This window comes from Anopheles arabiensis, chromosome 3 (genome assembly GCF_016920715.1).
Source record: "Anopheles arabiensis isolate DONGOLA chromosome 3, AaraD3, whole genome shotgun sequence".
NCBI classification, from domain to species: domain Eukaryota; kingdom Metazoa; phylum Arthropoda; class Insecta; order Diptera; family Culicidae; genus Anopheles; species Anopheles arabiensis.
Window position 1 is genome coordinate 40829914 of NC_053518.1, and position 27558 is coordinate 40857471.

Genomic DNA, 27558 nt, shown 5'->3' on the forward strand with positions numbered 1-27558 from the left:
ATGGGTTGAAATTCCGTATGGACCGTGCCTATTTTATGTACGACTGATTATACTGATGCAAGTAATCAATGACTGCAAGTAATCAATAGCCACAGGCAACCCTTTACCGACCACGGTTGTTGTGTCAAAGAAGAACAAGTTTTTAGGTATTTTTCCAATTGAATAGAACTTTTGTGCAGGAAAATGTGAACATTGAATCAACAATCTTACTCGATGATGTACGTTCAAACCTCAACCTAATTTGGTCGAAGATGCTGATCAGCATACAAAGCGCCGGATTGTACATCTACTCGTCAACGTCAACGTCCTTCTCGTATCGATGTGAGGGACATTAGTTTTTATTCATTACATTTCTTTCAATCATACAAACTACATCAATTAGTAAGGCCAATGTTTCAATTTGTTTTGATTGTTTTGTTTTATTATCAGTTAATTTCGCATGTTGCGCGCACAACTTGTTCGCTTTACCACTGTTGGTTTTGTGTTTTTCGTTTGCACAAGATAGTTTGTATTTAGGTATAAATTACAAAACGAACGAGGCTCACACACAATATTACCATTCACAATCAACATCCTCGAAATACTCTTTTTTCGCCGCACATTGCTTGCTTTTAAAAGTAACAATTACAACCTGTTTTTTCCAACACAATTTTGTTCCTCATTCCTCTCCTTTCTACTAGCAATTTTGATTTTCCTGCTTATTGGATAATATTCTATGAAGCGTCCTCGTTAGCTTTCCTCATCCTACTACGCGTGAGCTAAACTATCATAAAAAGCAACTATTTACACATTGAAGCACACAGGCAGCGATTTTCATTTTGAGTTTTCTAGAGCCCATACACAAAAGCGCAAGAAAGTTTTGTTTGTTTTGTTGTTAAGCTCGTGTTATAAGTGCGTCGAACCCGGAAGCAGGTGTTAATAAATTACTTATGCAATATACAATAATACAGATTTCGGGTTCTCTTCTTGCCGAGAAAACGTAAGTACCAAACATTAATAAAAGCAAATTCAATAGCTACTCTGACTTACCGATACAAGTCGGACACTCTAGCCCATCTTTGCTCGGCGTATCTTACGGACTATATAAAACAAACCCTACCCTGCTCTTTTTCCCATCAAAGTCACGCACTTAAAATTGCGGTGGCTCCGCTGAAAATACTCGCGAACAGCCGCACACATGTACGATTTTGAAAGAAAAATGGAGGAGCATACAGTGGTGCTAAACTACGCCGTCATGGATGGTGGCCGAAATAATTGTGTGCATTCTTCAAGGTTTTGTTGGTCCCAATACGATACGCTACGTAGATGTTACCAATCCAATTGCTTTCATGAAAACCTCATGGTGTGATGGGTAGATTGAACAGTTTAATTACCAGTTTTAACTTTGAACAACCATGTTCAACCTTCTAGCTACAGGACAAGGGTAAAACAAACGTTCGCCATCGAGACTGAAGTAAAAAACCGTCATTAGAGCCTTGGACTAGGTGGCTTGCTTTTTTAGAACTGCAAAGAGTGCCATCATGTGCCAAACATCACATCTAACTGCTTCAAGTAATGGTTCACTTTTCAAAGGAATAAATGACGAAATAAAAATAAGACTTCTTTGCTCCCCCCGAAGTGTTTGTTTCGTTAAATCGTAAATTAAACTTTACTACAACTAAAACGCACTTTCTGTAGCGAAAAAAAACAACAAACACGGAAAAAATAAAACAAACCATTTCCTTCTTTTTTGGTGCGTTAATTTCTATTCAGTCTTTCAGGATTTTTTTCACATTTTTATACTGCATTTTTTATCTATTTTCTTCATTATGGGTTCCATCAAAATATGTGGCTGGCTTATTATTTTACTGTGCGTTTCCTGACCTCCGGCTGTTCACTGTTCTGCATCCTAGTCTAGTTAAATTATCAATCTAATATCTCGCTCTATGTACAGCTGTAACTAAAATCTAAAAATGGGTTATCGATCGTATAGTTCATAAAAAAATATAGACACACACACACATACACTTACACACCGAAGCCACAGAAAAGCATCCTTTGTAGCTATTTTTTCTCTCACAGGGCGCTTGATGTTTATAATACGTACAAAATTTTTACTGGGATTTCGTTTGTGCATTCTATTTCCTTTATCCTCTATCAACTTCATGAACTTACTGTACAAATTGTTTTTTTTTGTTTAAACTGGCACCACTCGAAATAAGGAGAAAGAGGAGAAGTTGTGTGGGATGTACGAGGAATGAGGAAAAGGATGATGTTTGAATGAAGTTTCTACTGTGACTCTATAATACTGAAACAATTTGTTCCTCTTCCCATCGCACCGAAACCTATTCTTTACAACAAAAATATTACACTCTCTATTAAGTAAGAGCGTCAAATAAGTTAGCTACCTAAGCGGAACGATTTGCCGAAAAGAAAACACGTTCTACACATGTGATTAAATTTTGGTTTGTCTAGTTTTGTCCAAAGTGCGCCAAACGGGACCATTTCCTCTTCTACTCTAAAGTTTTACAGTTTTGTATTAAACAAAAACAACCAAGAGCTTTGCCTCATTTGGACCGTTCTTACCAGCATTTCCTTTTCTTCCTGCCTTTTGCTAGTCAATAGTTGGTACGTTGTTTATGGGTTTTTTTTGGTAGTCAATTTAGCATGATTTTGTAAACTAATTCTCTAAACACAGAACATCAGTAAAGTTAACCAACCAGCAGCAAACATAAAGCATCCAGCCAGTTATGAGTGTAGAGAAGTTGTTCGAAAAAACAAATCGAGTAAAGTGTATAGGTCGGAGAGGAAAGTAAGAGAGAATTGCTATTTAAAAATTAAACAAAAATTATTTCAAAACTATTTACAAATAGCTCCTTTAGTGTGTGCTCTATTCCATCTAATCCTTGCTCCACCGTTTTCTTTTCTTACAGCTCAAAATTTCTATTCCTGTTCCAGCGTTAATGTGTGTCATGGAGCAGAGCAGGGACAAGAGCGAGATAAAACCCAAACCCCTTCTTGGCCTCAACACTCGATGGATTTTATCGAAAGCGAAACGCGGGGTTCGTTGCCTGCTATCTTTCGTTCTCTCCTTCCGTGCAGCGCTTCCAGCACGATAAATCCACCGCGCCTCGGCCCGCGCACCCCATGTACGAGATTATTAATCCCACCGCACTGACACTGGCCTGGGCACAGCATTCCATTCTCTCACGTCGCTGAACGGCCAAACCGTGTACGTCGCCGTCCCGATCCATTATACGTTTTAAAACAAAAGTCGAATATTTAAGATAAGGAAACACGTTGCCCCGAAAGCATAGACGCGATGGTACGAGCAACAGGCGACAGATGATTCACCCACCGGGAGCATTGAAGGACACACACATTTCGGGAGCTTGGGAAATTCGTCCACCTTTTTCGTTTTTTTACAGACACGTGTGGATGATCTTTTTCGCTCGGCAGAGCTTACACTTTACCTCGCAGCACCAGTGGAAGGTGCAGGAGCAGCGCTCCACCACGGTCACTTCCTGCGTCCGGTACCCCCGTCCACAGCACATCAGGTCGCAGCCGTCCACGCCGATCGAGGTGTCGTTACACTGGCGACCGTGCGTACCCTGGATGCCGAGCCGGGGATTGCGCTCGCAGAAGCCGGGCGACGGTTCCAGATAGACCAGATCCTTCGAGCCCGGTGGTTTGTGTTCCGGGTTGTACGGTTTCAGCTGGAAATTATACCTGCGCGAGCAGAGGAAGAAAAGTGGGGAAACAAAACAGGTTAGATATTGATGTATCGTCTTTGAGGAAACCAAACTCCGCTCAGATGCCTTTAAACAGTGACATAACATAACAATACTGGATCAGTACACTTACCGATTGACACGCTTTTGCTGATGGCCACGAGCATGGATCGAGTTGCTCAGTACACTGTTGGGGCTCGCCGACCCACCGACACTGTTCGCGTTCGTCTTGAGGTTAGCCGAGCCGGCCCGATTCGTCAGCGTGTTCTCGTTCACGCTCGTGCTCCGCAAGCTGTTGCTGACCATCACGCGGGACGCACCGTCGAACCGATCCTTCAGGATGTCTCCGATCGTACGGAAGCTGTTCAGCCGCATCCAGCACGTTTTCATCGTGCACGAGCCGGACATACCGTGGCACTTACACTCCTGTCGCATCTCCGCCTGTACATGCTATTGTATGAGAATGAGAGAAAAAAAACAGAGTCAACATTAACGTTTGTTTGCAAGTGTTAATAAAATGTCACACGCAGCTTTTTATTATTAAAATAAATCAATTCCATCACGCAGAATGGCCGTGCACGAGCTAATCCCAGCTAATGGTACTGAGCGCTGCCAGACGCAAACCAAATCCCATTCGACGCTGAATGCATCGACGCTTTCGGGTAGGATTTATCGTCACATTAAAGCCCCATTCGTTTTGCATTCACAATTCGTATAAAATGCAATAAAAATCAATTAAACCAACGCTGTAAGCTTGCATTTCGAGCTATGGCGATTTTTCAATTTCAACACAAAACTGGGGAGAGGGAGAGGCTTGATGAAGCAAGGCAAAAGTGTGTCCAGTCTTTGTTGAGAGCATCGATTTGCTAATCCCTCCGCCAGTGAGTTAAACCTCTCAATTTGAGCCCGCGAAGCAACCCCACGAGTCGAGTCATCAAATTTAATTATCAATTCCGGGCAGCACCGTCTGGCTCGGTCTGATGGGATTGAGTGTAAGGAATGTTTGGGTCACAAGAAGATGCAGAGAGCACGAACTGCAGCGGTTGTCAGGAATTCGAGACGATCTTTTTTGCGTGAATCACATACTGCGAGTAAGATGCAACGCAAGAAAAACCACAAATCGAACCAATTTCTAAGCGCTTTGGAAGGCAGGTACACTGCCTCGGGAAGGCAAAGGAAAACCAAGTAGAAAGCATAAATAATATGTCACTTAATTACAATCGCCACGAATTAATAACATTCATAAACGAATTCATACCAGTTTTATCAGCTGTCAACAGTTTAAATACATGCGTTTTAAAAGCGGGAGTGGATTTTGCTCTTTTTTTGGACCTTTTACACGCTTTGTACGAAATTTGTTTTCTTTTATGAGTGGCTGGAAGAAGCATCCGAAGCGCACGATCACGCAATCAGAGAAATACTATAAAGCTGCAAAACACATACCGGGTTGGTTTAAGACAGAGCTCCCTTTCTGTCTCTTGCCATCTTTTCTTGCGCCTCTCCCCCTCGGGTTTGGGACAGGAATCCCACGGAATAGGGATTAAAACATTTATTAATGAAATTGATCGCTACGAGATGGACGTAGGGAGGCAGCGAGAAGCTGGCGCGCGAGACAGTTGGCCAGTCCCGTTCGTGATTATTTCGCGAACCATTTCATCGCGGTTGCATGGATGTCGCGTGAGATCGAACGATCGAGTAGGAAGCCCGAACGGTTGGAGGCTTTTTTTTTGTGTTTTTATAAGCGATTGAAGGCGAGCATAAAGCAGCAGCAACAACAACAAAAAGTATGGTATGCGTGCAATCTTTCTGCTTGAGAAATGGAAAATAAAACAGACACACACACAGATGGTGAACAACATTAAGCCCCGTGACCACCGAAGCACTTCGACGGTGGCAGCGTCCGGTATCGGGCAGGCAGGTAGAGATAAATAAAATTTATTTATTTGATTTTTTGCCCTCCCAGTCCGTTTCGAATCCACCCACCCAGCCTGCCGGAGGTGGAGAGATTACCCCGCCCAGTGTTTAATGTAAAAAAAAACGAGATAAAAGCATTAAAAGCGTTATGAAACCGAGCTTTAGCAGAGCCACACGAACAGCCGGCAGCCACGCAGGACCTCCCGGGAACCATTGTGGCCCTGGGGGGTGTGGACCATGGTACATTAAACGCCAGCCGTCATTGCCATTGCCCCCAACGCTAACGGGGGAAAACTGTGCAGAGCTGTGATGGTGAGGAAATTTCCACTTGTGTGGCAACATTTAGCGCTCACCCGCGCTCACCAGATGCCCTCGCCCCGTAACCGGCTCATTCGGCGCTCAATTGAGTGGTGAAATTGACGCAAAATGGGTCACGCTTTCAAGCTCTTGCAACTATCGATCGATCGATCGAGCGATCCGTTCCGTCCCGATTTTACGACCAGCCTGAACGTTCCCTTAACGATAGAAGTTAAACGTCGGTCACTTACCGCACGACCAGCCTCGTTGTTGTGCAGGTTCATCTTTTCGCGCAGCGTGCGGCCCCGCTCGCCGGTGTCGACAAAGTCGCGGGAAAACTTGAAGCCGAAGCCGATGTTGTCACTGCAGCCGCCCCACTCCCAGTCGCCGACGCCCGCCACCACGCCCATGTTGTTCATCTGCGGTTCGCGGTTATGGTGCGAGTAATCGCAAGTGCACGACTCGATCGAACCTTCGCTGCACGCCCGCGCCACACTGTGCGTTACCGCCGCGCTGGTGATGGCGTAGATAAATGCCGTTTCACGACAACCTGTTGATGGAAGAGAAAGCAAGAAAGATAAAGAATAAGCTAGATGATAAGTAAAGGAGACAATTTTTTCATGTTTCTTAGGTTCTTAGGAGGTTCAGTTGAGGTTTTTGGTAAGTGATACAAATATCACTTCCAGCCAATGGCTTTTCGTTGCCCCTTTTCCCAAAGACTTAAGTACAAATTAAGAATAATCCCTGCCGGAGCACATTTTGCAGTGAGTTCCGGGACACTTCAGCCTGACTGTCGGGTCGAGCGAGGCAGTATGATGATTAAAATAAATTAAATCGTTTTGTAATCCCTTCCTTTACGGTCCCCCTTCAGCGGTCTAATCATGACCCCTAAGCCGAAGGTCTCCGAAAAAGCGTAAGACGCAAGTGTGTGTTTGCGTTCAATCCCTTGCTGTGTGCAGAGGAGATGCAGGTGAACAGGCCAAAGCGTGCCAGAACCATCGACAAAAGCCATTCATCCGTGAGGCTTGAGGCCAAGAGTTTGAAGAGCTTAGCTGTTTGTAAGGTTTGAGTTCTACGCGGTTTGAGTCTTTTAATTTTATCCAATCGCTTGCTGGCCATAGACCGTTTCTACAAGCATTCCTCCGGGCTGTTTCGTCCCACGTACTTCGTTCTTCTCACTTTAGCGAAAGGATCGTTCTTGAGTCGAGCTGGAACGAACATACCTCCGGGACATACTCAATAGCATGCAGGTAAAGGTTATAAACAAACGAGTTCCGCAGCGTCCGAAAGAACCATTCTACTCAAATTCGTCTCAGTTGCTGTGGTCTAGGGCTGATGATCGTATCCGACGGGTTTAGGGCAACCCCCTCGTCGAGCACAAGCTTGGAAGAGCAAGAAATGTCCAACGAAAAACTGCATGCCTTGACTGACACCAATGATGCGAACTGCACATCGTGGGTCCCCAATCTGCAGCCAGCGTCCAGCAGGACCATAATCGTACGTTTAGTGCTAATTTTCCGGGTTCCAATTTCACACCTTTACACCTACTGCGGGATGCCCCTGCACGGCAGTAGGTGTGCACATCATCACGGCTAAACGATTGCGATAACCCGCACAGTCACAACAGGGTGTTCGGGGGTTTTGCTGCCTTTACCGATGTGTACCAGTGCGTCATAAAACTCACAACTCCCGCGAGGATAGGCTCGCAATCATCAATCATCATAAAGCTCCAGTCGAGTGGACCCCTTCAGGGAGCTATTCTACGTCTGGCTGGCTGGAAGCAGTGCGCAGTGTCTCGAAACAGATCTGCGAAACAGAATGCGCAAGCATCCCGCATGGCATCGCCTGTAGCAGCATGTGTCAATGAACACTACGGACGGACACATCTGGGGTGTCAAAAGGAGGAAGAGAGAGAGAGAGCAATTCTAGTGAGTGACCTCGAACCAGACATAAAGCAATGCAACTCCGGACGAGCCTAACTACACAGGTAAGGAACACCAACAGAGTGTTGTCCAAAAAAAAATTAATGGAAAAAAGGTCTGGTAGCCGTTGATTTGTCAAATGTTACGCCTCATCTTACAATCCATCATCTCTCTGTCTGCTGACCCTGAAAGTGGTTGAAATCTCCCGCCGGGAATCGAATAAATTTGTTGATGCAGCTAGAATAGAAAGAGACAAAAACGCAACAAAACACACTACCCACCAAGGACACGTCAACAGTTTGCAATCGATAACGAGCTCGGATGCAACAAAAGCCCCGCCATTGAGTTCAGTGAGGTTTGCCACAAAATGGTACATCATTGCGATTGTCTACGCACCCGGGGGCGAGTGCTATTGGTGGCAAGGTTAGGTGGCAAGAACCTTCCATCGAACCCGTTGGAATGGATCGGTGATTTTTACGAGCCATCATTAGTGAGCCACAAAGTTGCCAACGGTTGCCATAAACAGCCGATGATCGACGGGCCAAAAAACCACTCCTCATGACGTTAACCAGGTCGGTTCGCAACGCAAACGCTGCAGCCTAACAAAGGTGGTAAAAGGCTTTGCCCCGTTTGGTGACCTGTTATTGCACACCTCATACACACCACCGGCGGGTGATAGCGGTGCACAGACGAAGTGACAAAAGGGTCAAGATAACGCACCTCTCCACACAGCCTGGGTGTTGATGAGTTTGGTTGCGAAATCCAAGACAACGTGTAGTTACGTTTTTGTGGCTATTAATTACCTTGTTATCGATCGCGTACAGCAATAAGGCACGTGTAACGCTAAGTGAAACCGATTGTACGGTTCCTTCAGAAAGTCAGACAGGGCAATTATTGCAGGAATGTTGTCACCTTTAGTCACACACAAAATAGAAAATAGAGCACGAACGACGACGCACTCACTGTCAGCCGGCTCTAATTTGTGACAATTCATTTGTCATATCAACGGACACGCACACGAACCTGCTTCGTTCGCCCGCATCGCCGAACCTTTCTACCTATCATAAGAACCTTTTCGAGGTAATTGTACACCCGGTTCGAAAGGGGTCCCCATGATGGGATCTTTCTCTCGCTCAGCACAGCGTCCAACTTCGGCAGGCGGATTATTCTCCCAAACCCCTGAATGTCGTTTGTCACTAAATCACTGGCTGGCACTCTACTGGACGATCCTATTGGTCTCGAGTGCTCCAAAACCCGGGCGAGATGACAGGACGAGTTTTTGTTCCTTTCTCTGTCTCCCTCCCTCTCTCTCTCTCTGTCCCTCTCTTTTTCTCGCTCTGAGTGGTCTCGGTCGATTGAAGGAATGCGTGCCTGTGCGTCAGTGATTGATCGGTTATTAATTGATTTATTAGGATCGGATCGGTTTGATACGGGATGTTTGACGAGTGGCTACAAAAGCAGCGATAGCGAGAGGGTAGACGAAAAAAATCTCTTCAAGCACTGCGTCCTAAACGGTACCACCGCTACCAAACACAACATATTCGACGGGCTGCTAGCGACGGGGATCGATGAATTTATATTTATTGGATTAAGACATTTAGACCCTTTCTTCACGTGACAGTTCGCCGGGAACAGATTGAAGGAAACGAGCGCGTTTCGTGATCGGGTCGTGATCGAACATGTCCGTCAACCCGTACCTCCCAGACGGTAGGGCGAGAGGGTTCGGAACCGCAATCCATCATCGCCGTACCCGAGGGTCATCAACTTGCGATCGCGATCCAATCGCTTACTTAATGAATAAATTAACTCTGCATAATCACCTCGGACATCATCTCGATCAGGTTTCATTGCCACGGTCCCGGTCCCGCTCGATGATATCAAGCGGCTGCCATCGATCCGGTGGCCCGATTTCGACCGGACAACGCCACAACGCCGGGGTTAATATGTATCGAGTAACGCTGGAACGGGGAAGATAAGGGAAGCAAAAGCGGAACAGCCGCGTGCGTATCTTAACAGCGTATCCGAATGGGAAATCTTTCCCGCAGACAAGCTTTCGTTCCATTCATACGCCCGATACGCAGCCAGCCAGTGACAGAACAACGGAGCTAATCTTTGACTGCCCCTCGGGAGGAACGGTGGAATTGAACCCGATGTCGTATGCAAAGAAAGGATTGCCTTTATGCTGGCTATGTGAAATCAAAATATTTTTATCCCTCCTAAAACACACACACACGCTCACGCATACACAAACCCGATTGAGTTTCGTTCCTTTATCCAGCTCACATTGCTCTTTTTTCCTTCTTCGTCTTCTTCTACCCTTTCCTCTGTCGGAAGATTGTTTTCAATGCGATCTAGTTGCTTTCGCACAACTTCCCCCTGTCACGTTCGCTTCGCGTACGCTCTAATTGCCGGGTTCGTCGCTGCATCGCCCATTGAGCTTTTGCGTTGCGCGCTGCTTTAACAAAACTGTCCACGCGGCCGAGACGTAACAAGACCAGATAAAAACGGACAAAACAAACAAAACAAACCCCATTCACGAAATGCTGCCCGAATGATGGGTGCAAGGGTACCATCCAAGTTCCCAACTAAATAAAGCAAAAAAACACACACAAAACGAGAAGGAAATCCGGTCGAAGAATGTTGTATCCCATGTGTGTGTGTGCGTTTGTGTACCTTGCTTGCCGTTTTTCGATTTCATTTCATCATCTCGAACCCCGCGTATTGGCAATCAAACAATGGCTGTCCGGGTGGGAAACACCTTTTCTTCTCCTTCGGCTTCCCTCCCTCCCGCACTTACACAGACTCCTGCCGCGAGCTGAGGCCCGCGTGGTTTGGGAGCCCAAAACTAAATCCGTAATAATACAGGGGTTCCAAAAATGCAGAACAAAACAAGAGCCTCCGAGCATAACAATTAGTTTAATGGTTCAATTTGGGGCGTTGCGTTAGGAGTTTTGTATTCGCAGGCGCGTATTGCACCGCCAGGTTTCAAGGTTCCGGTCTTTTTTGGGCTCAACATTCATTCACGTTTTTGTCGTCTGGGTGTATGTGATTTTTTATTTCACGATGCGAGGACAAGCATTTTGCAGACATTTATCGAAATGAATCGGATTTTCCGTTGTAGGCTTCTTTAGCTTGCTTCTTTTGCTGTTCTTTTTGAGAGTGTGTTTGGCTTCTTCCATTATTTTATACATACATCCTGAGATCATTTCCGTAGTTAAAAAGAGTTCATCAAATTAGAGCCACCAGGTAGCATGGGTGCACACCCGTTGCACCTCTATTTGCATAAGAAGGGGCGTTTGCAGTAGCTCGTGAATGAGTTGGAACAGGTTGGTTGATTGTTTTCTCATTTCTTCCCAAATAGGAAGCATCTTGTTAGAAAACCTTCCATTGCCATTGATTGAAGTGCACCAAGGACATCTCTAAAGCAACCTTGTCGGTTAGTTCAACACGCAAAAACGTGCTTACTGGTTGATTGCGAACAAGACTGCCCGGCAAGGAAGAACCAACAGAATGATTAGATCAGCAAAACATTAATCACCGGTTATTGTTTAATTTTGGCAAAATGGAACCATCCAATTCCCAGACACAGTGAACCCTCGGAATTCCTCCATTTCGGAGCGATGTTAATTATTGGTTACGTTATTAAAGGTCCGTCGCCCCGACGAGGGGACCCTCACGATCGATATCGAAATTATCTGTCTAGCAATTTTTTGGGGTCTAGGTGTTTGTGTGTGCCTGAGATACCTTTTTTGTGCAAATTACCCCTGGACAACGTTTGCAGTAGCCAAATGGCTTCACTTTGCCTACAGAAAATATGCCAAAACACACTGGTCTGCGCGGGATATTTTATCGCTTCCTTGTAGTGAGCTAAACTGGGTGGGTTTCGTTTATGCCTAAAATAGGAAGGTCTTAGGGGTTTGGACAAAAAGCAAAAGCGTACGGGACGAGGAAATGAATCGATGTCTAAGCACAAGTTACCCGTTACTTGTAGACAATGCTCCGTGACCAGCCCAGGAAAGGTCTCTTTTGGACCACCACCAGCAGCTCCAGCACAGCTTCGATGCATGCCTGCAAACCTTCTCTCTCTCTCTCTCCCTCGCCTTTTAATCTCTAGCTCGGCTGATTTATGGAGCGTATAAAATCTTTTATTAATATATATCGCTACGGTTTAACACGGTTCCTTTCTTTGCGAGATCTTTGGGAGGCTTGCGAACACCAAAGGTGAGCCCGTTTCTGCCCGTTCTTGCACCCTGACCGTTTTTCGGTCCCAGATGGATGTCCCGTGTTCCGTGTTGCGAACCGGCACCCTGAGGGAAAGATTCTTCCTAAACACACACACACATATATACTACGGACCCGCGTATCGAACGTAACAATCTCCGGGTGCGTCTTGCTGAAGCGATTTGTTCGTCTATTTAGAGAACTCATCTACGGCTAAAAGCCGACCAAAGTAGGAAAATTGTACCAACGCACAAGAAACAACAACAACAACAACATCAACATCAATAAAAAAACACAGCATTAGAGACATATCTCGATCCTGTCTTTCTTCTCTTCTTCATTCCCTCCATCATCTTATGCCAAATCCCTTCAAAATTGCCTCCGGATTTCATTCCTCTCCGCCACGTTTATGGTCGGTGTTATAAAAATAAAACTGTCATCATCACCATCATCACACGGGGCGCGCAAAGGCAAAGCTTGATCGTAAAGTCGGGCATGCTGTTACAGCCGGTCAACCAAATGAAGTACAATCCCGATTTTACTCCTAGACAGACCGTACTGGCTCACGCGAAAGTCACCTGAACCTTCCCCTGAAGTCCTCCTCCTCCACCGGGTGAAGCTGCCAGTTCCAATGTTCGGAAACGTGTGACAAGATTTATAGCGTTTAATTGCTTTCCGAGGCAGTAGAAGAAGATGATGGCCATTCTGGCCAGGGTGTAATAAAGTTGTCGTACACGGGGGCGCTTTACCGATTTAATCTTTTCTGTGCCTCGCGATCGACGTCAACTCGACGTCCGGCGACCCAACGTTTAACACACGGGCGAGCAGTGCGACATTACGTTGAAGAAAACTAGAAGCCGATCCCATGCTTATAAGGGCCACCGCCGCTAATTTGCCGGTCAATTAAAGAAAAGCCGAAGCCGAAGCCCATCACCGCCATGACAGACGCACACGACGGTCGATGGGTTGAGTAAAAAGCATAAAAACCATTTTGCGATAAACAAATCGAAGTGTAGAGATAAAATTGCGATAAATACTAAAAAAAAAACACATACACACAGATATACGGTTACAGATTCTCACGGTACGGTGTACGGCTGTTGGACCTACCGAAGCCAGAAGCCGGATGGAATCGGACGGATCGAAATCAGAAAGTAAGGTGAGAGGCGATCGTGCGGAGAAACGGAGCATCTCGATCGATAAGTGCCACCAGCCAGGGACCACCGTCAGTGGCTTTTAACCGTGCGCACTCGTTTTAATCTTTCAATTCAACTTCAACTCTGTGCTCAAGTGCTTTTTCGCTCCATCTCTCCGAGGCTGCCGTGCTAGAGGCTGTCCAGTCTCCCGTTCCCGTTTCGATCAACCGTTCGGGAAAAAGGCATCAACAAACGCGTCACAAACCGTGTCGCGGAATGAATGGGGCGGTATTGTTTCCCTGCCCGTCAGTCAGCCGCGGGTATTTGTGTTTGACCAACTCGTACTTGCCACCGGTCACACTCGAGCAGTGGGCAACAGCAGTAGCGAGTCGGCCGAGCAAACATCGCGATCAGCATGAAAACTCGATCAGTTCGGTCCGTTGTTCCCTGCCTTATGACTCGAGTGTGTGTGGTGGCCACCCACTTGCTGCTCGGTTGCTACTATCCGAAGGACCCTGGGGCGGCAAAAAGCCCGGGGGTTTGTTGTTAATAGAGAAAACAAACAGCCTGTCAAATAGTGGTGCCGGTTAGAGTCACTCGGTGGGAACGCTTCGATGCTTTACACACTTTGGTTTGGAGAGTTTTGTTTCGCTTAAATACTGTCCGCTGTTATGTACTTGTAACGAGCTTCTGCGGCGAGAAAGGTAAGCATTTACAGCAAATCCTTTCCCCTCTCCTCTACTTTCCTCTGTTGCCGGCCTGCTTGCAGACCGCTTGCCGATGAAATTATTGGATTTTCCGCCTCAAAAACGCGGGGAGAAAAACGAAGCGCGTTATTAATTGTGAACTCATTCGCTCAATTAATAACACGGGAGGTTAATCAATAAAAAGAACCTATCTTCCTCTACACCCCTACCTATTTCCTTACATCCTCCACCACTTTGATCCTGATCCCGGTGCCGGTGAGCGACATAGTAAATTGCCATTAATTTTCCTACAATTATTATAATTTATCGCTTGCGCCCACCTTGCGCAACGCCAAGCGAAACGCCATCTAGTGAGCGTAGAAAGGGGCACAGCAGAAAAGCAACGAGCGCATACAGCAGCATACTTCTTCCGCTTTTCCTGTTACCATGAGACTGCGCCGTTTAAACGGTGCAGATGCGGCACACACACACACACACACTCACTCACACCGACAGGCGCTATCGCGAGTGCATTAATTATTGATAGCGGGAGCTGCAGTAAAAATGCTAATGGATTGCCACCGGGAGCGGTGGCCCAGGCGAGCCGAGATGAATAATGACTTAATTTCTTACCACTACCACTGAGACTCAAACACACACACACGGTCCCTTTGGTGACGGTTAGCGTGAAGAGTGCACTTTCTCCACACACACACACACGCGCGTGCAGACACAAACGCGCGCGCAACTCAATTAGGGATGCAATGATGGAAACACCGCTGACTATGGTGATAGAATTAAAAACGTTAGTCGCCGGCGGCGGCGGCTGCGGCTGCGGTTGATGATGCGCGGACACAGACAGACACAGTGGACGGATTGGAATTATGTTGTAAAAACGAGACATTTTCATTACGCGATCGCGCACAACAGCCACAGCAAACGCGTTGCTTGCCCAGCAGCAGAGAATACGCGACGAGTGTTTGGGACACGATGTTGCTTTTGTGTGTGTGTGTGTGTGTGTTTGTGTGTTAACCCGCTCCAGGTAGTCGCCCCTTCGCTGCCGTGGCGTCCTGCTGCGTCCGACGACAGGTCAATGAGTCGATTAGTTCCCAACATGTCGTTTGTCATAGGTGTCTGTGCCTTTTTTCGGGAGCTTTTCTCCTGGAAGGTAGAGCACCCGTTGCGCTGTGCCAATACTCCCGGCGTTAGGCAATCGGATCGAATGTGTCGTTTATTTTTTTCGGGGGCTATTTCTCCCGTTCGTCTTCTGTGTGGTCTGTGGACCGTTTTTGTATCGTTTTTTTTCCTCCGTTCTATCCAATAAATTGTAGAGTGATGATGGGACATGTATTGCTACAATTCTGAAAAGGATGCGCTCGATCGCTCAATTACCTGCAGGCGTGTGTCCCTTTTTGGCCAACTCACCTTTGCCAACGCATTGCAAAGGACACCGCACTGAGGCGGCAGCCTGCAACAGGACACCGATGATTCGATTTTACCGCCAAAGTTGCCTCCGGGGGCGTGCTGTCTGTTACAGGACACGTACAACGGGGTCCCTTTTGCCGGGTAAATCAACACCGCAATTGATGGTTCGTGAGCGGGATTAGCACGATGTGACATCGTGCCAGCCCGGGATTACATGATGTTTAAGCACGGCACAAAGGGCAACGCAATTGAAGTGGCTTTATTTTGTTTGGTTGTTGGGGTTGTTGTTGAAACATGAAGACATTTACCAGCGCTGCAGGACAGATGTAACTAGCCATGGAAGGGAGTGTACAGTGACACGGGAAAATCCCAGGGACAAACGCTTTGGCAAAACATGGCGCATATGTGTTTTTTTTTTCTCGGTTTAACACCAAGCTCTTTCGGAAACCAGCCATGGCGTGATCTGTTAATACACACACACGCACACACACGTGGTTCGGGATTAACCGAAACGATCTCATTAATCCGCACGTATGGCGGTGAATATTTGCGCATCGCTTCACTGCCACCGCCACAAGCTGCTCATCGTATTACATGACAGCGCGGTACAAAACGGGCACGTTTCCATCTTGTGACATCCATCCGCCAAACTCCTACCGAACAGCGCAACCGACCGTTTTACGTGAGCCCGCCACTATCTGGCCGGGCAGATCTATTCGCGCTTCATTTCAATGGCTTTCAAAGGCTGGAGCGTAGGCAGCTGCGTGGCCACGCCATAAAGCAAATGTGTCCACCGCCCACGAGCGAGCTGCGGAAGCGCTCACCGGAATAGCAATTACCGAGATTCTGCCGCGCGACACACCGACACAGTATCACACACGCACACAGACATAAAGACTTACCTCGTTCAACGATTTTGCCGAAAAGGTTCTTGCCGCGCAGGAAGTTGCGCGTTGAGCAGTTCCAGCGCCGCGTCCGGAACTGATGCTGACACTCGTTGATGGCCAGATTGGCGCCCTTGGCGATGGCGGCCAGTACGCCCGGGTTTTCGCGCGCCAGCCGGCGCTGCTTGCGCCGCAGCGTCGCATGGATGGCCGGATCGAGATAGGCCATGCCCGGTGCGAGCGGTGAGATGTTGTTCGGTTCGCCCGCCTTTGCGATGCCCCTGTTGAAGTGGGAAAAGAAAACGGGGTAAATCACTAATCACACTTTTGCTTTCGTTCGCTTTTCGATTTTAATAGAAAGTAAGCTTTCTCTCTTGCGGGTGAAGACGGTCAGCAAGCACAACATAGAATGCAGGATAGTTTGGGTTTGATTTTTTTCCTTACATTTGTGTGACCTTAAATTTCCCAAAACTACAAAAACCCACATGCTGGGACTCGGACAAACAGCTCAATCAGGTGAGGCGTTAATGCGTTCCACAAACACAGCAGATGATGGGTGCCGCTGGAAAACCCCCTGAAATGGACACAATCTGGACGCCAGAAAGCTGTCAAGGTGACAGTGTCAGCGAATGCGAGACAGAGTGTCTTGCCGGAGCTGTTGAGGAAATCCCATATTTTTTCCTTCTCAACTCAAGCATTACCTAGTAAACCTCAAATTACACCTTTTCTACAGACAGTTTTATCAAAACTGTTTCCGTTTTATTTTTGTTTTTCTCACAACCTGTTGCAACCTGTTTGCATTCACAGTTTGCTCGGACAAACCCGAACTCGCCGCCACTAGAAAGCCTGTTTACTTCACAAGAAATTAGTTGAATCAATATTTGACCACCCTCAACCCACCCGTGGGTTCCGTTCCGCTTTTTTGCCATCTTGCTTTTTGGGAGGCGCCCCTCCGTAAAAAAAAATCAAACAAACGTCCTCTCCCAGACAAGCGATACCACGGGCGTCACGAAATGCAAATGAGCTCACGAAAGGCAAGGCACGGGACATGGACTTTTGCCTCCCGCTTTAGCTTCAGCTCCAGTTCGGTGTACTGCCCAGTCCCGTGCTGCAGTAGCTGACGTATGATTAATTGGACAAACAGTCATCATCATCACCCACCGAAGGTCTTCTGGGTACGGTTTTGTGGGGAGGAGGGCGCACCGCGGATCAATGGCGTCGCCGTGGTGGTACGTGCTACGGCGTTGCGTAAGCATAATGCCCACCGGTGTGGAAGTTGGACGGACACACCGTGGTGACCGTGACTGGTGCGTGCGCACAAATGCTGCGTTCCCACGGTACCGTGTGTCCGAAATCGAGATGGAATCGTTCTGAAGCGCTGCTTGGGAAGGAAAATCAAACACGCCGGATGCGTCATCGATGGTCAATCGAGGGAAAGTGATCGCAAACGGTGAAAGGGGGAAAGTGATGAAGCGTTCAAAGACTCATTTCAATTTGTTTGAAAATAAATGAAATATTTTGTGCACAACACGAAATAAGCGACGAACTTTTTTTTAAGTAAAATTAATTACAATTCACTAACGGGTAATTTATCAATCGCATTTGCTTCACCGAAGCGAAACAAAACCTTACAATGCAAAGGATTCGTAATAAGTAGACGTTCTAATGTCCACACGAAGCTTATCGCAACAAAAAAAAAAAACTTCTCAATTCCACTGGGAAGTCCATCGATCGTACGAACTGTCGCAGTTTGTCAGAATGGTTGTTTCCACCGTTTGCCGTTGATCAGCAGCACCAGACCTCAAAAGTGTCAGACAAACATTTTCGGGAGTATGTCCGTCCGTCTGTCCGTCCATCCGTCCGTCTGCACGCCCATTTATCGTACTCGTCGATTGCCGAAACGTGACCAAGGGTTTACGTTTGTTTTGCGCGTTTGTATCAGCAGGTCGGTAGTAACGCAGTCGATCATAAAACTGTGTTCGAAAAAGTCGTCAAACACTCTTGCGCGCGCACACACACAATGTGAGCACACACATTCCAACACGTCACAGTGTGCAGACTCCGGGCAGCATCCTCACATCATCGTCATTGTCAGCTTGTCCGGAGACTTCACGGAGCAGTTACCCCGTTCTTACATAATGCACCGTTGCGTCGCGGAACGAACGATTGTAAAATAAATTAGTTTGTCCTGTTTGTCGTGTCGCGTGTTGAGCAGCTAAAGAACGCGGAACGAGAATGGAACGCGTTACGAATTCTTCGTGCTCGATTGATTTGTTTTTATCTCGGTGCGCGCACAACAAGCAAACTCTTCCACTTTTCTCCTGTTTTTGTTTTTTTGTTTTTGCACCTTCTAACACAAGCTTCCCAGGATGCGATCGCATGGCAGCGGTAGTATCGCACGCAGCTGAAGCTTCTCTCCGTTTGCTCCCAGCCAAAGAAGGAGGCGAAGGACATCAAACTGCCACCGAGAGAAATGATGGAAATTGAAGGCATAAAAACCAAGTCCACTCCGTCCACCCGTTCCACCGCCGTTTGTTTTGTCTTGCAAAACTGAACAGCCTTGGCGCTGGCGCGGCAGCCCCGCATCATACATCACCAGTGAGACGACACCGACGCGACGCGACTGGGCCGCGAAGAGTCCCATCCACAAAACCGGACCGGTGTGAGAATGCCCATCCATCGCAGGGCCGCGAAAGCGAAAGAATTGCCCCGTGGAACGTGGCGTTCCAAGTTCTCGTGCCGCCGTGTGCCGCTGGCTCGACAATTTATGATGCGTGCCCGTGATACCGGAGGGTTGTCGGTTTTGTGATGCGTTATTTATTGAGTCTTGATCTTGATCGTGGTCGCCGTCGTTCAGCGAATGGAAATGGGCCCAGACATGGGAGTTTGTCCGAAGGGGGATCTGTCATCGCAGACTTTCCTCACTTTCCAATCAGGCAGCCTGCGCTGCTCTTTTTCTGTAGTATCGCAATCGGTAACTGTCCTTTTTCGGTAACTGGATAAGCGCCGGCATTGAATTTTTTGCCTTTTGTTTTTGCAAACTTGACAGACACGCTGCATCAGGAGCTTTTCATCTGGCTCGTCGAATGCGCTACTCAACCACACGTCAAACACTTCATAAACATAAACGATCGATAAAGCGTCGCCAAAGGTGCCTCTTTTGTATGTTCGTGTTTCTTTCGCGCGCTACACAATCAGGCTCCAATGCATCCGGCTCAATGTCTCCACAGCAAGACGGCGGCTGTGCGTTGATTATGGAAAAACCACTTTCCGTGTCGTGTTGCAGAACGAATCTAGTGGTTTTATTCCTTTCCAACTGAATAAACTGCATCAGGCGAAGGAACCGTTTGTTCTGTTCGGTTCGAAGCAAAACGTGGCGATCGTGACGACCGATCGGTAGATCACATTTGCAAACACATTTGATCCCCTCTGCCCAGGAACGTTGTGTTGAACGGGAACGGGAAAATTGGACCGGAAAATCAGAAAACTCTACTTCTGCTCGACTGCTTCATCGTGCGTTATCAAATTACCACTGCAGCGCCTTCGCCTTCGACCGCAAACGGCCGTATGTTTGCAGATCTTTTGCGACACCTTTGCGTTTGCGGTTTGGCACGGCGCCGTTCGTATTGAGGTTAAATAAAACCGATTGAGTGAAGGATTGTAAAACGCGTTCGAATGTGATTAATTGGAAAGCCCGTGCCCGTAAAGGGGTAATCGAAAAACTAATTATCAAACGTACACCACCCCCACCCCGTACCTGGCACGTACTGTAAACCACGGGAGGCAATAAACAAGCACCTCATAAACACGGACCGCTACGACCGCGGTGGCCGGCCCTGTGTCTGCGTCAGCTGCGTGTGAGGTCCATAAATTGCAACTTCGCAACTTTCCAACAGTTTGCGGAGGAGATTGCATAAAAGCCAATATGCACTCCCTCCGTTTTCTCGAGCTCTGCATCACCACCCAAGTGCCAAGATTAAGAAAATTGCCTTCACCCTCCAGGACCGCCCCAGACCGGCACGGAACTCCCTCGTTCATTTGTCAAACACTCCAGCCGTACCAGCCCCTCGTTGCTGCCCATTAATCGAGTAATGCAAACTATATTTCATCGAATAATTAATGATAATTCAAGTGACAACGAGAGCACACGGAGCGGAGAAAACTGTACCAAACGAGAGGGGAAGGACGTCCTTGGCAATGTGAAAAAAGCAAAAACAAAAAAATCACTGCAAACGAAACAGATCATCAATCGATCGAGAGGGTTGTTGGAATAATTATTCTCGGCGTCGTCATCATCGTTCGTCCCGGCGTGTCCCACCGAGGGTGGCCTCGGATGAACGAATAGAGTTGCTGCACCACGTGCCACCGATCCACCCCCAACCCCATCAACACTGCACAATAGTGTGGCGGGACTACTACAGTTGGCAACAGAAAGGGAGATAGCATCTACCCGGTGCCACCAGGTGCCACCACCAATTGGCGGCCGTATGGAATGGGAAGCTAAATTAATTTATCAAAAAGAATAAACTCCCTCCCAGTGCGTCTAGAATCTCGCGAAGCCTCTGGATTGATGGAGCGTGTGTGTGTGTGCGCGCGCGCTGGATGCGTTCAAGCTGGCGCGAGGTTAGGGCGCACGCCGCCACGATCCGTCACTATTAATCACATCGGTAATCATTTTTCATACAAAAAAACACATACACACACACACACACTTACAAACGGTTGGGTTTTAAAAAGCCACAAAAGGCTGACGAATGAACGGCGCGAGACGGTGCAAGGAATGCATCACGACGCAGTGCACGGGAGGTACCATCCCATCCCGGCCTAACACACTGCCCGTACGATCGAATGAAAAATGACACTACGGTGTTAATTTGTCATTTATTACGCTATTAACAAACGCTTCGAACCATCCCAAGGGGTTTCCTCTGTGTGTATGTGAGCGTGCATGTTCGCATGAGAGATGCGAGACGGTTGCATCAACCAAACAAACGCGCAATGCATTTCGCAAGGTAGCAACAAAACTCGCGGAGCCTGGGAAAAATTGCACCCAGCCAGGCCAGGCCACCCTAAGGGGTTGGCGAGGGCATATTTGCGGACGGCGGTGTTGGCCAGAGACGGCCACAACAAACTACAAATCTCCCAGTGCGCTCTTGTTCTGTCTTTCCGGATCGGGAAGCTCGAGAAGAGGAACCCAAGAACGGTCGCTTCCGCGCACGCCACCACGCCCGCGCGCACCTGCATCGGAATGCATCCTTTAAAAAAACATCAACAGCAAGCAACGCAACGCTTGAAGCTTACCACACGTCAAGTGGCTTAATGGCTACGGGTGGGGTAGGGGGGAGATTTATGTGCAAACGATAAGCACGAGAAACTCGAACAGCCGCGGGCCTGTTGCGGGTGGGTTTGTCGCTTATTTGCCGCCGTTGAAGTCTTTCGTTTGGGTTAAAAACCAAAGCTCACTCTCTTGAGCGCGCGCACACGCTCGTGTAAATGGACAGAACGGGTGAGTTAAATGCGCTCTCAAGGGGTAATCCTCGTGAGAAATTTCGTTCCCCAAAGTTGCTGTGTTGATGATGGAATTTGTGGAGGATCTGTTTTTGTGTGTGTTTTTTTTTTTTCATTTTACCCAGGATCAAGCGTGAAGTCATCATCCTCTACACCTGAAAGCTTCCATTTCACACCTCTATACAAACACCCCGCTTCGCATCCGATGTTTCGGCCCGATTTGTGTCTGCTTTCCATCAATAGAAGCTGCCATTAGACAAAGGATTACACTCTTGAGCTACCTTTAAAAGCAGAAAAAAACAAGGCACACGTAAAACAGAACAACGAAAAGAGGTAAAAAATCACTCAACGTCTCACCGTTGCCCGGGCCAGTATCATGGATGCGCAAATTGGACATTTTCGCGCGCGCGCGTGTGATGCAAATGTATAAATCTCTCTCCGCGCCAAAGCCCCACCTCCTGTCCACCGTTCCATGAGGGGTGTTCGAGTTCCCAAAATATATACCCCAAAAAGGGAAAGGAATGGTTTCGTTCACACGCTTTATGACAGGGTGAGCGCTTGCGAGCCTCGAGGATTACGAGTGATTTGTTTTCCACCTCGTGGCACGACCTCCTCCAGCCCCTGGTTGCTTTGGTCGGTCGGAGTGATATGTGCGAATGTAGTCGCAACCTCCTCGAAGTCGGATTACAACAACAAAAATCACACAACAGTCAAAATGAGAATGAACCACAAAAAAACCCTCTCCAGCTTCGTTACGACCGATAACGATCAATTTGGGTTAAAAAGAAATCTCCATCTTAATTAAAACAACAAAAATGTTTAAACGCCCGGTGACGAAGCATACCGGTGCATATTGCGAAACGACCAGCCCAAACGAAAGAAATAAAACAAAAATGTATGAGAACGCGCGTGCACACGTAGACGCTCTCGGTGCTGGTTTGGTAGAAATCGGTTTTAATTTAATTAAAACGGACAGCGCAAGCGTAAGGTACAACACCCCGCTTGGGTTTCGCTGTTTGTCTTTCCCCCGTCACATGCACACCATCGCAACTTAACTACCTCCACTCAACATCGCCTGGTGATGCATACAAATCAATTTGCAGTGTTAATTTCTGTCTTTCACTCTCGTCTCGAACCTGAACTGTGATCGAAAGGAGAGAGGACACACAAACAAAAAAAAGAGAAACGTTGAGACAATTTGCATTCGCTCGCCAGCCCTTTTGCCGGTAGCAAAGTAAGGTCCTACCCTATTAAAGGCCATCCAATATTGTTGGAGCAATAAAACCAATTGCAAACGTAATTATACTCAACATTTACGATGCTGTTAGGTGTGCTTATGAAAAGAGAGTAGATGCTTTTTGCTCGTTTATTTTTCCACGCTACCCAACCGATCGTTTCTCGATCGTTCCATCCAGGCAGGATGCAAGAAAACATAATGCAAAGTGACAGACAAAACCGATTCGCGGGATGGAGTGGAACGGACGCTGCGTCCGTTTGTCACTTGTCACACTGGGCCCCGGGGAGTGTGAAAAGTGGATATCCATTTCGAGGCCACCGGAACGGAAAAGGGCACACCTCGACAGGTTGCAACGCATTGCGATTCCAGCAAGAAAAGAAAAAAAAGAAGCGAACGAAATAAAGACAGGACCCCCAAAAATTAAAAAAAAAATCCAACGAAAAACATCCCACAACCACAAGACTGCGTGCGACTCGAAATGTGCGCGGATTGAATGAGATTTTGGCCGCTTCGTTTTCCTTTTCTGTTAGATTCAGCTCTTCTTTTCCCAAGCTATTAGTGACACCTTTCAAAATGGGTAGCAAAACACGGCAGGCTAGCCCCCTGAACTTGGGAGGAGATAAAACTGCGCCACAGAAATAAAACATAATGTTAAAACCCCTGCCCCCCGGCCCCAGGACCCGGAGCTTAAAATCTTATGCCAAAACGTTTTTCTACACCACCGAGTGCCCTGAAAACAGTGAAGAATTAAAAAAACACCAACTTGCAACTTTTAAAACCTCCTCCCAATGTACACACAAAACACGACACACACTGGTAACGATCGCGGGACGGAAAGCAACCATAAAACACTGATATTGAAACCATAAATTTTCTATTAATCATTATCACGCGAACCGTGCAAGATTAGTTCCTGTGCTCGCCCTCTCTCTCTCTCTCTCTCACACACACACACACACTTTCCTTGCTTCTACACCCTGTGGGGAACACAAATCCGACCGATTTTCGATGCTTTAAAACCTTTGTTTCGAAACACGACAAAAAATGGGAATGAGAAGAGCGTGGCGCAGCTTATACCCAATAAAGACAACCTAGCAGACTATGAAAATCAAACGGGCAAATAAATAAATAAATAAACAACCATCAACCTACGTCGCGATAATCGCTAGCTAGGATGCTGCGCTTTTTTCTTCCAAGCGGGACAGCAAGTCGGAAACCAAACGATGGGCAGCAGCGATGGGTTGGTGGTAGGGGACTCGTTTTAGATAAAAACGCTCCTGCCTGCTTTACCTAATGGTACACTTAAGTAGCGGCCGATTAGGAAATATTAATTTCCATCCCCCGGCCTATGAGCGCGCGGAGCGGTTTTAACCCAGGCACCAGACCACGGCTTGCTGTAACTATTTTATGACCCTCCCCCTACTCCTGGTGCTTAATGTTTTCTCTGCCCCACAACCCGCGCACCATAATGATGTCATCGACAGGCAGCATCATCATCATCGCCGTAGTTAAACCCATCCAACTACGACCGAAACATTAAAGCAATGGTAAGGTTAAGTGCAGTGCTCGGTGCCAATTACTTACCACCACATCGATCCTCGGCCACGGCCGGGCTTTGATTTGCTTTCCACCTCCGCCCAGGCACTGATGGCCATCAGGCACACCATAAACACCGTCACTAGATTCATGATTCAATTCACCAAAAAATAAAAGCACTCTGTTTCGGGTTTTGGGAGTTTTTTTAGAGGCTAGAACGTGTTACTAATACGCTCCCGAGTACACTTGCTTCACAAACAGCAAAACACACACTCCCTCACACGCACTCACACACGGGCCTCAACAGAGACGAAATGAACTGTTAAAATTCACTTCCAAAATTCCACCTTTTATTGAGGCGTTTATCTAAACTTCCTTTTTAAAACGTAATTTCGTTTCATGCAAGCAAAACCAAAAATAATGCCACAATTCCACGCGGTTTATTGCTTTGATTGCTGCAGCTAGCATGACACCATCATCAACAACATGATCATCCTCATCCGCACGTGCAAACAATGGTCACGATTGGCGGTAGTAAATCTGCTCATTATCACTTGCGCTACACCATTAATGCTCACTAACAGTCACAGCACACAACAACAACACAAAAACAACGTGCACGTGCAAACAATCGAGACCGAAACACTACTGCTGGCACGCAAGCTCGTACGGTAAAACTAGAAATGCCCATACGTACAATGCACACGCACACACGCTTCGCATATGTATGTATCCGATGGTCACGCAAGGCTCTTCAGGCCGGTCCTGCACCATAAACGCAAGGATGCTAACTGCCACGAGCTAAACTTGCTGCTCGAACGCGCACCGAAGTACCTCCGGCGAACCCGATGCTCTCGGGGCTGATAGATAGAAAAAAAAGAAAGTCCGTCCTCCTCCGTCCGGGGCGAGCGCAAACATCAATCACGATCGTGCCCGCACAGGGATGGTGATGCTGGCCTATGCTGCTGCCACCGCTTACTATGGCTACGCGCGTTGGTGCGAACGGGACGGCCGTAGTGCCCTCGAGGGGTTCTAGCGGTGTGTGCCACAAACCTGGTACCACAGTGCGCGCGGGGACACTCGAAATTCATCCAATACCTGCACACGGCGGAGCGCACTCACCGAATGCCGAGGGACCGCACCGATCGAGGCAAAATTGCATACTGAGGTACCGGCGACCGAAAATGAAACTCTTATGCGCAGATGTGTGGCCCTACCTGAGCTGGGAGCGGTCCTCGAACAGCGATCGATTTCATTCACAAAAACTGGCCTTTTAATGAGGCTGCTCAGGGCCGCAAATGAGCTGATATTGCAGCTACAGTCTTTAATTTACTACAATCACTCATTTGAAATCGTAATAAGTTAAATTTACCCAACTTTTTTGGCAATTTTAACGGTTGGAAAATGGCGAAAAACTTAACGAGAGGGCACACCGCTCGGGTTCGATTGTAATTCACTCATCTGTCCACTCGGTTGCATAGTGCTCGCGTGCTAGCCGCCTGTGCCTGGTGAATAAAGTGGGCGGGGTTTGCTAAGCATCTTCTCGTTTCATTCCCAAGACACGGTGAGAGACAGAGAGAGGAATCGACTGTTTGTGTGCGTGCCGACGAGAGTGAAGCGCTGTGCTCTCACCGTTTCCATGGGAACAGTGTTCATTTCGGGGTGTTCATTTCTACCGCTCGATTTATGAACGTTAAGCCCGCCATATTGTACCGGCCGGCAGGGGTGAAAGTTTATACACTACTTTCCATCATTTAATTTTTCACAACTTTAATCTTTAAGATTCTTAAACAAAAAAGTACAATATCGTTACAATAGAAATAACACTTCAATATAAATCCGAACTCACTTTCACTCACAAATGGCTAGCTCTCTATTGAAGCTAGCAACTACTATCAAATCACACGTAAAACGGAGCACGCAAACGGGCAGTTCTCATGATCTACTTCACTGCTCAATGTTAACCCGTTTTATTAAATCCATCTCTTCGTGGCAGCGTCCACCGGCTCACTGGTAGACGACGTCTCTTCAACCACCATCCGCTACTGCTCACTTTAATGCTTTTATGTTGGGCGTAATCTGCGTACGATGACGATGACGAAGAGACAGGCGACGTTGTTGCGTTTAGAAGCCAGCTCACGTGTGACGTTAGTTAGAAGTGACGCGTAACGATTTACCCGGAACAGTGGAACCAAATGTCGAACTGAAAGTCCATTATTATGCCTTTATGTTTTTAAATGGACAAGAGCTTGTGAGAAAAGTTTAATCCGTGAAATTATTCACAATTTTTGAATGCAATCGTATTACTACTTCATTGTAGTGTTAAGTCATCTAAACAAATTTCAAAAACATTCAAACATCCTATTTCTGATAAAGCATTCTGTCGCCTAAACCTTCTCATGCCCAATCCCACTATCCAGTGTCTCTGCAGTAGCGCATGTAGCACGTTTTATTACGATGCTTAAGCCGTTTATCCACTGCCCTGCTCTTACCCTACTGATCCACAACGCAATACAGCATCCCGTACAGGCTGCGTATGTTAGCTGTTGATAAAGTGTGCGATGATTCTCCCCCTTACACGGTTGTTTGACCAGCATATCTCAAGCCCTCTTGACTCTCACTCAACCTCAACCCCGTGCGCCTCTGCTTCCGTTTGACTGGCAGCACAAACATTTTCTGCCAGCGACGACCCATGTCATCTCTTCTCGTCTCCATCAGCACGTGTGTTGCTCCACGTTGAACGTTGACTCACACACACACACACCAGCGTACACACCAGCGATTCAAATCAAAGCTTCAAATCGAGTCGTCAAGTAGACTCTCCGCGCGGTCCGCGCAGTCGACAATCACGCATCAAGTGAACGACCTACCGCGGACTCGATTGCGATCTCGAGCGTCGTACATACGTCCATTCACATCCATTCACCCCTCCTCCTGGAACGGACGAGTTCCAGTTTTTTCGCCGGGATTCTAGGAAGCGCATCTCGGCTGCGGCCGATTCGTCCACCCAGATAAGCTGCGGTGGCGTCTGGCCGGATTATGTGATTCCATAGGCTCGTTGCAGTCGCTTTTGCTCGCTGCT

General features: G+C 47.3%; 1 protein-coding gene across 1 annotated transcript; it reads right to left on the reverse strand.

Moving 5' to 3' along the window:
• Positions 1–477: 477 nt before the first annotated feature.
• LOC120902017 (protein Wnt-1) lies at positions 478–25612 on the reverse strand. The gene is made up of 5 exons (XM_040310448.1): positions 24525–25612; positions 16214–16476; positions 6173–6471; positions 3844–4160; positions 478–3708 (listed from the first exon to the last, which is right to left on the reverse strand). The coding sequence occupies exons 1-5, from the start codon at positions 24626–24628 to the stop codon at positions 3402–3404; spliced, it is 1290 nt and encodes a 429-aa protein (XP_040166382.1). The 5' UTR covers positions 24629–25612; the 3' UTR covers positions 478–3401.
• Positions 25613–27558: the final 1946 nt, after the last annotated feature.

Excerpts from the sequence above, each read along its gene's own strand:
- LOC120902017 (XM_040310448.1), bottom strand. The coding sequence starts at position 24,628 with ATGAATCTAGTGACGGTGTTTATGGTGTGCCTGATGGCCATCAGTGCC. Across the intron at positions 6,472-16,213 it reads CGGCAAAATCGTTGAACGAG|GTTGTCGTGAAACGGCATTT; the intron begins GTAAGTCTTTAT and ends TTCCATCAACAG. Across the intron at positions 4,161-6,172 it reads ACAACGAGGCTGGTCGTGCG|CATGTACAGGCGGAGATGCG; the intron begins GTAAGTGACCGA and ends CTCATACAATAG.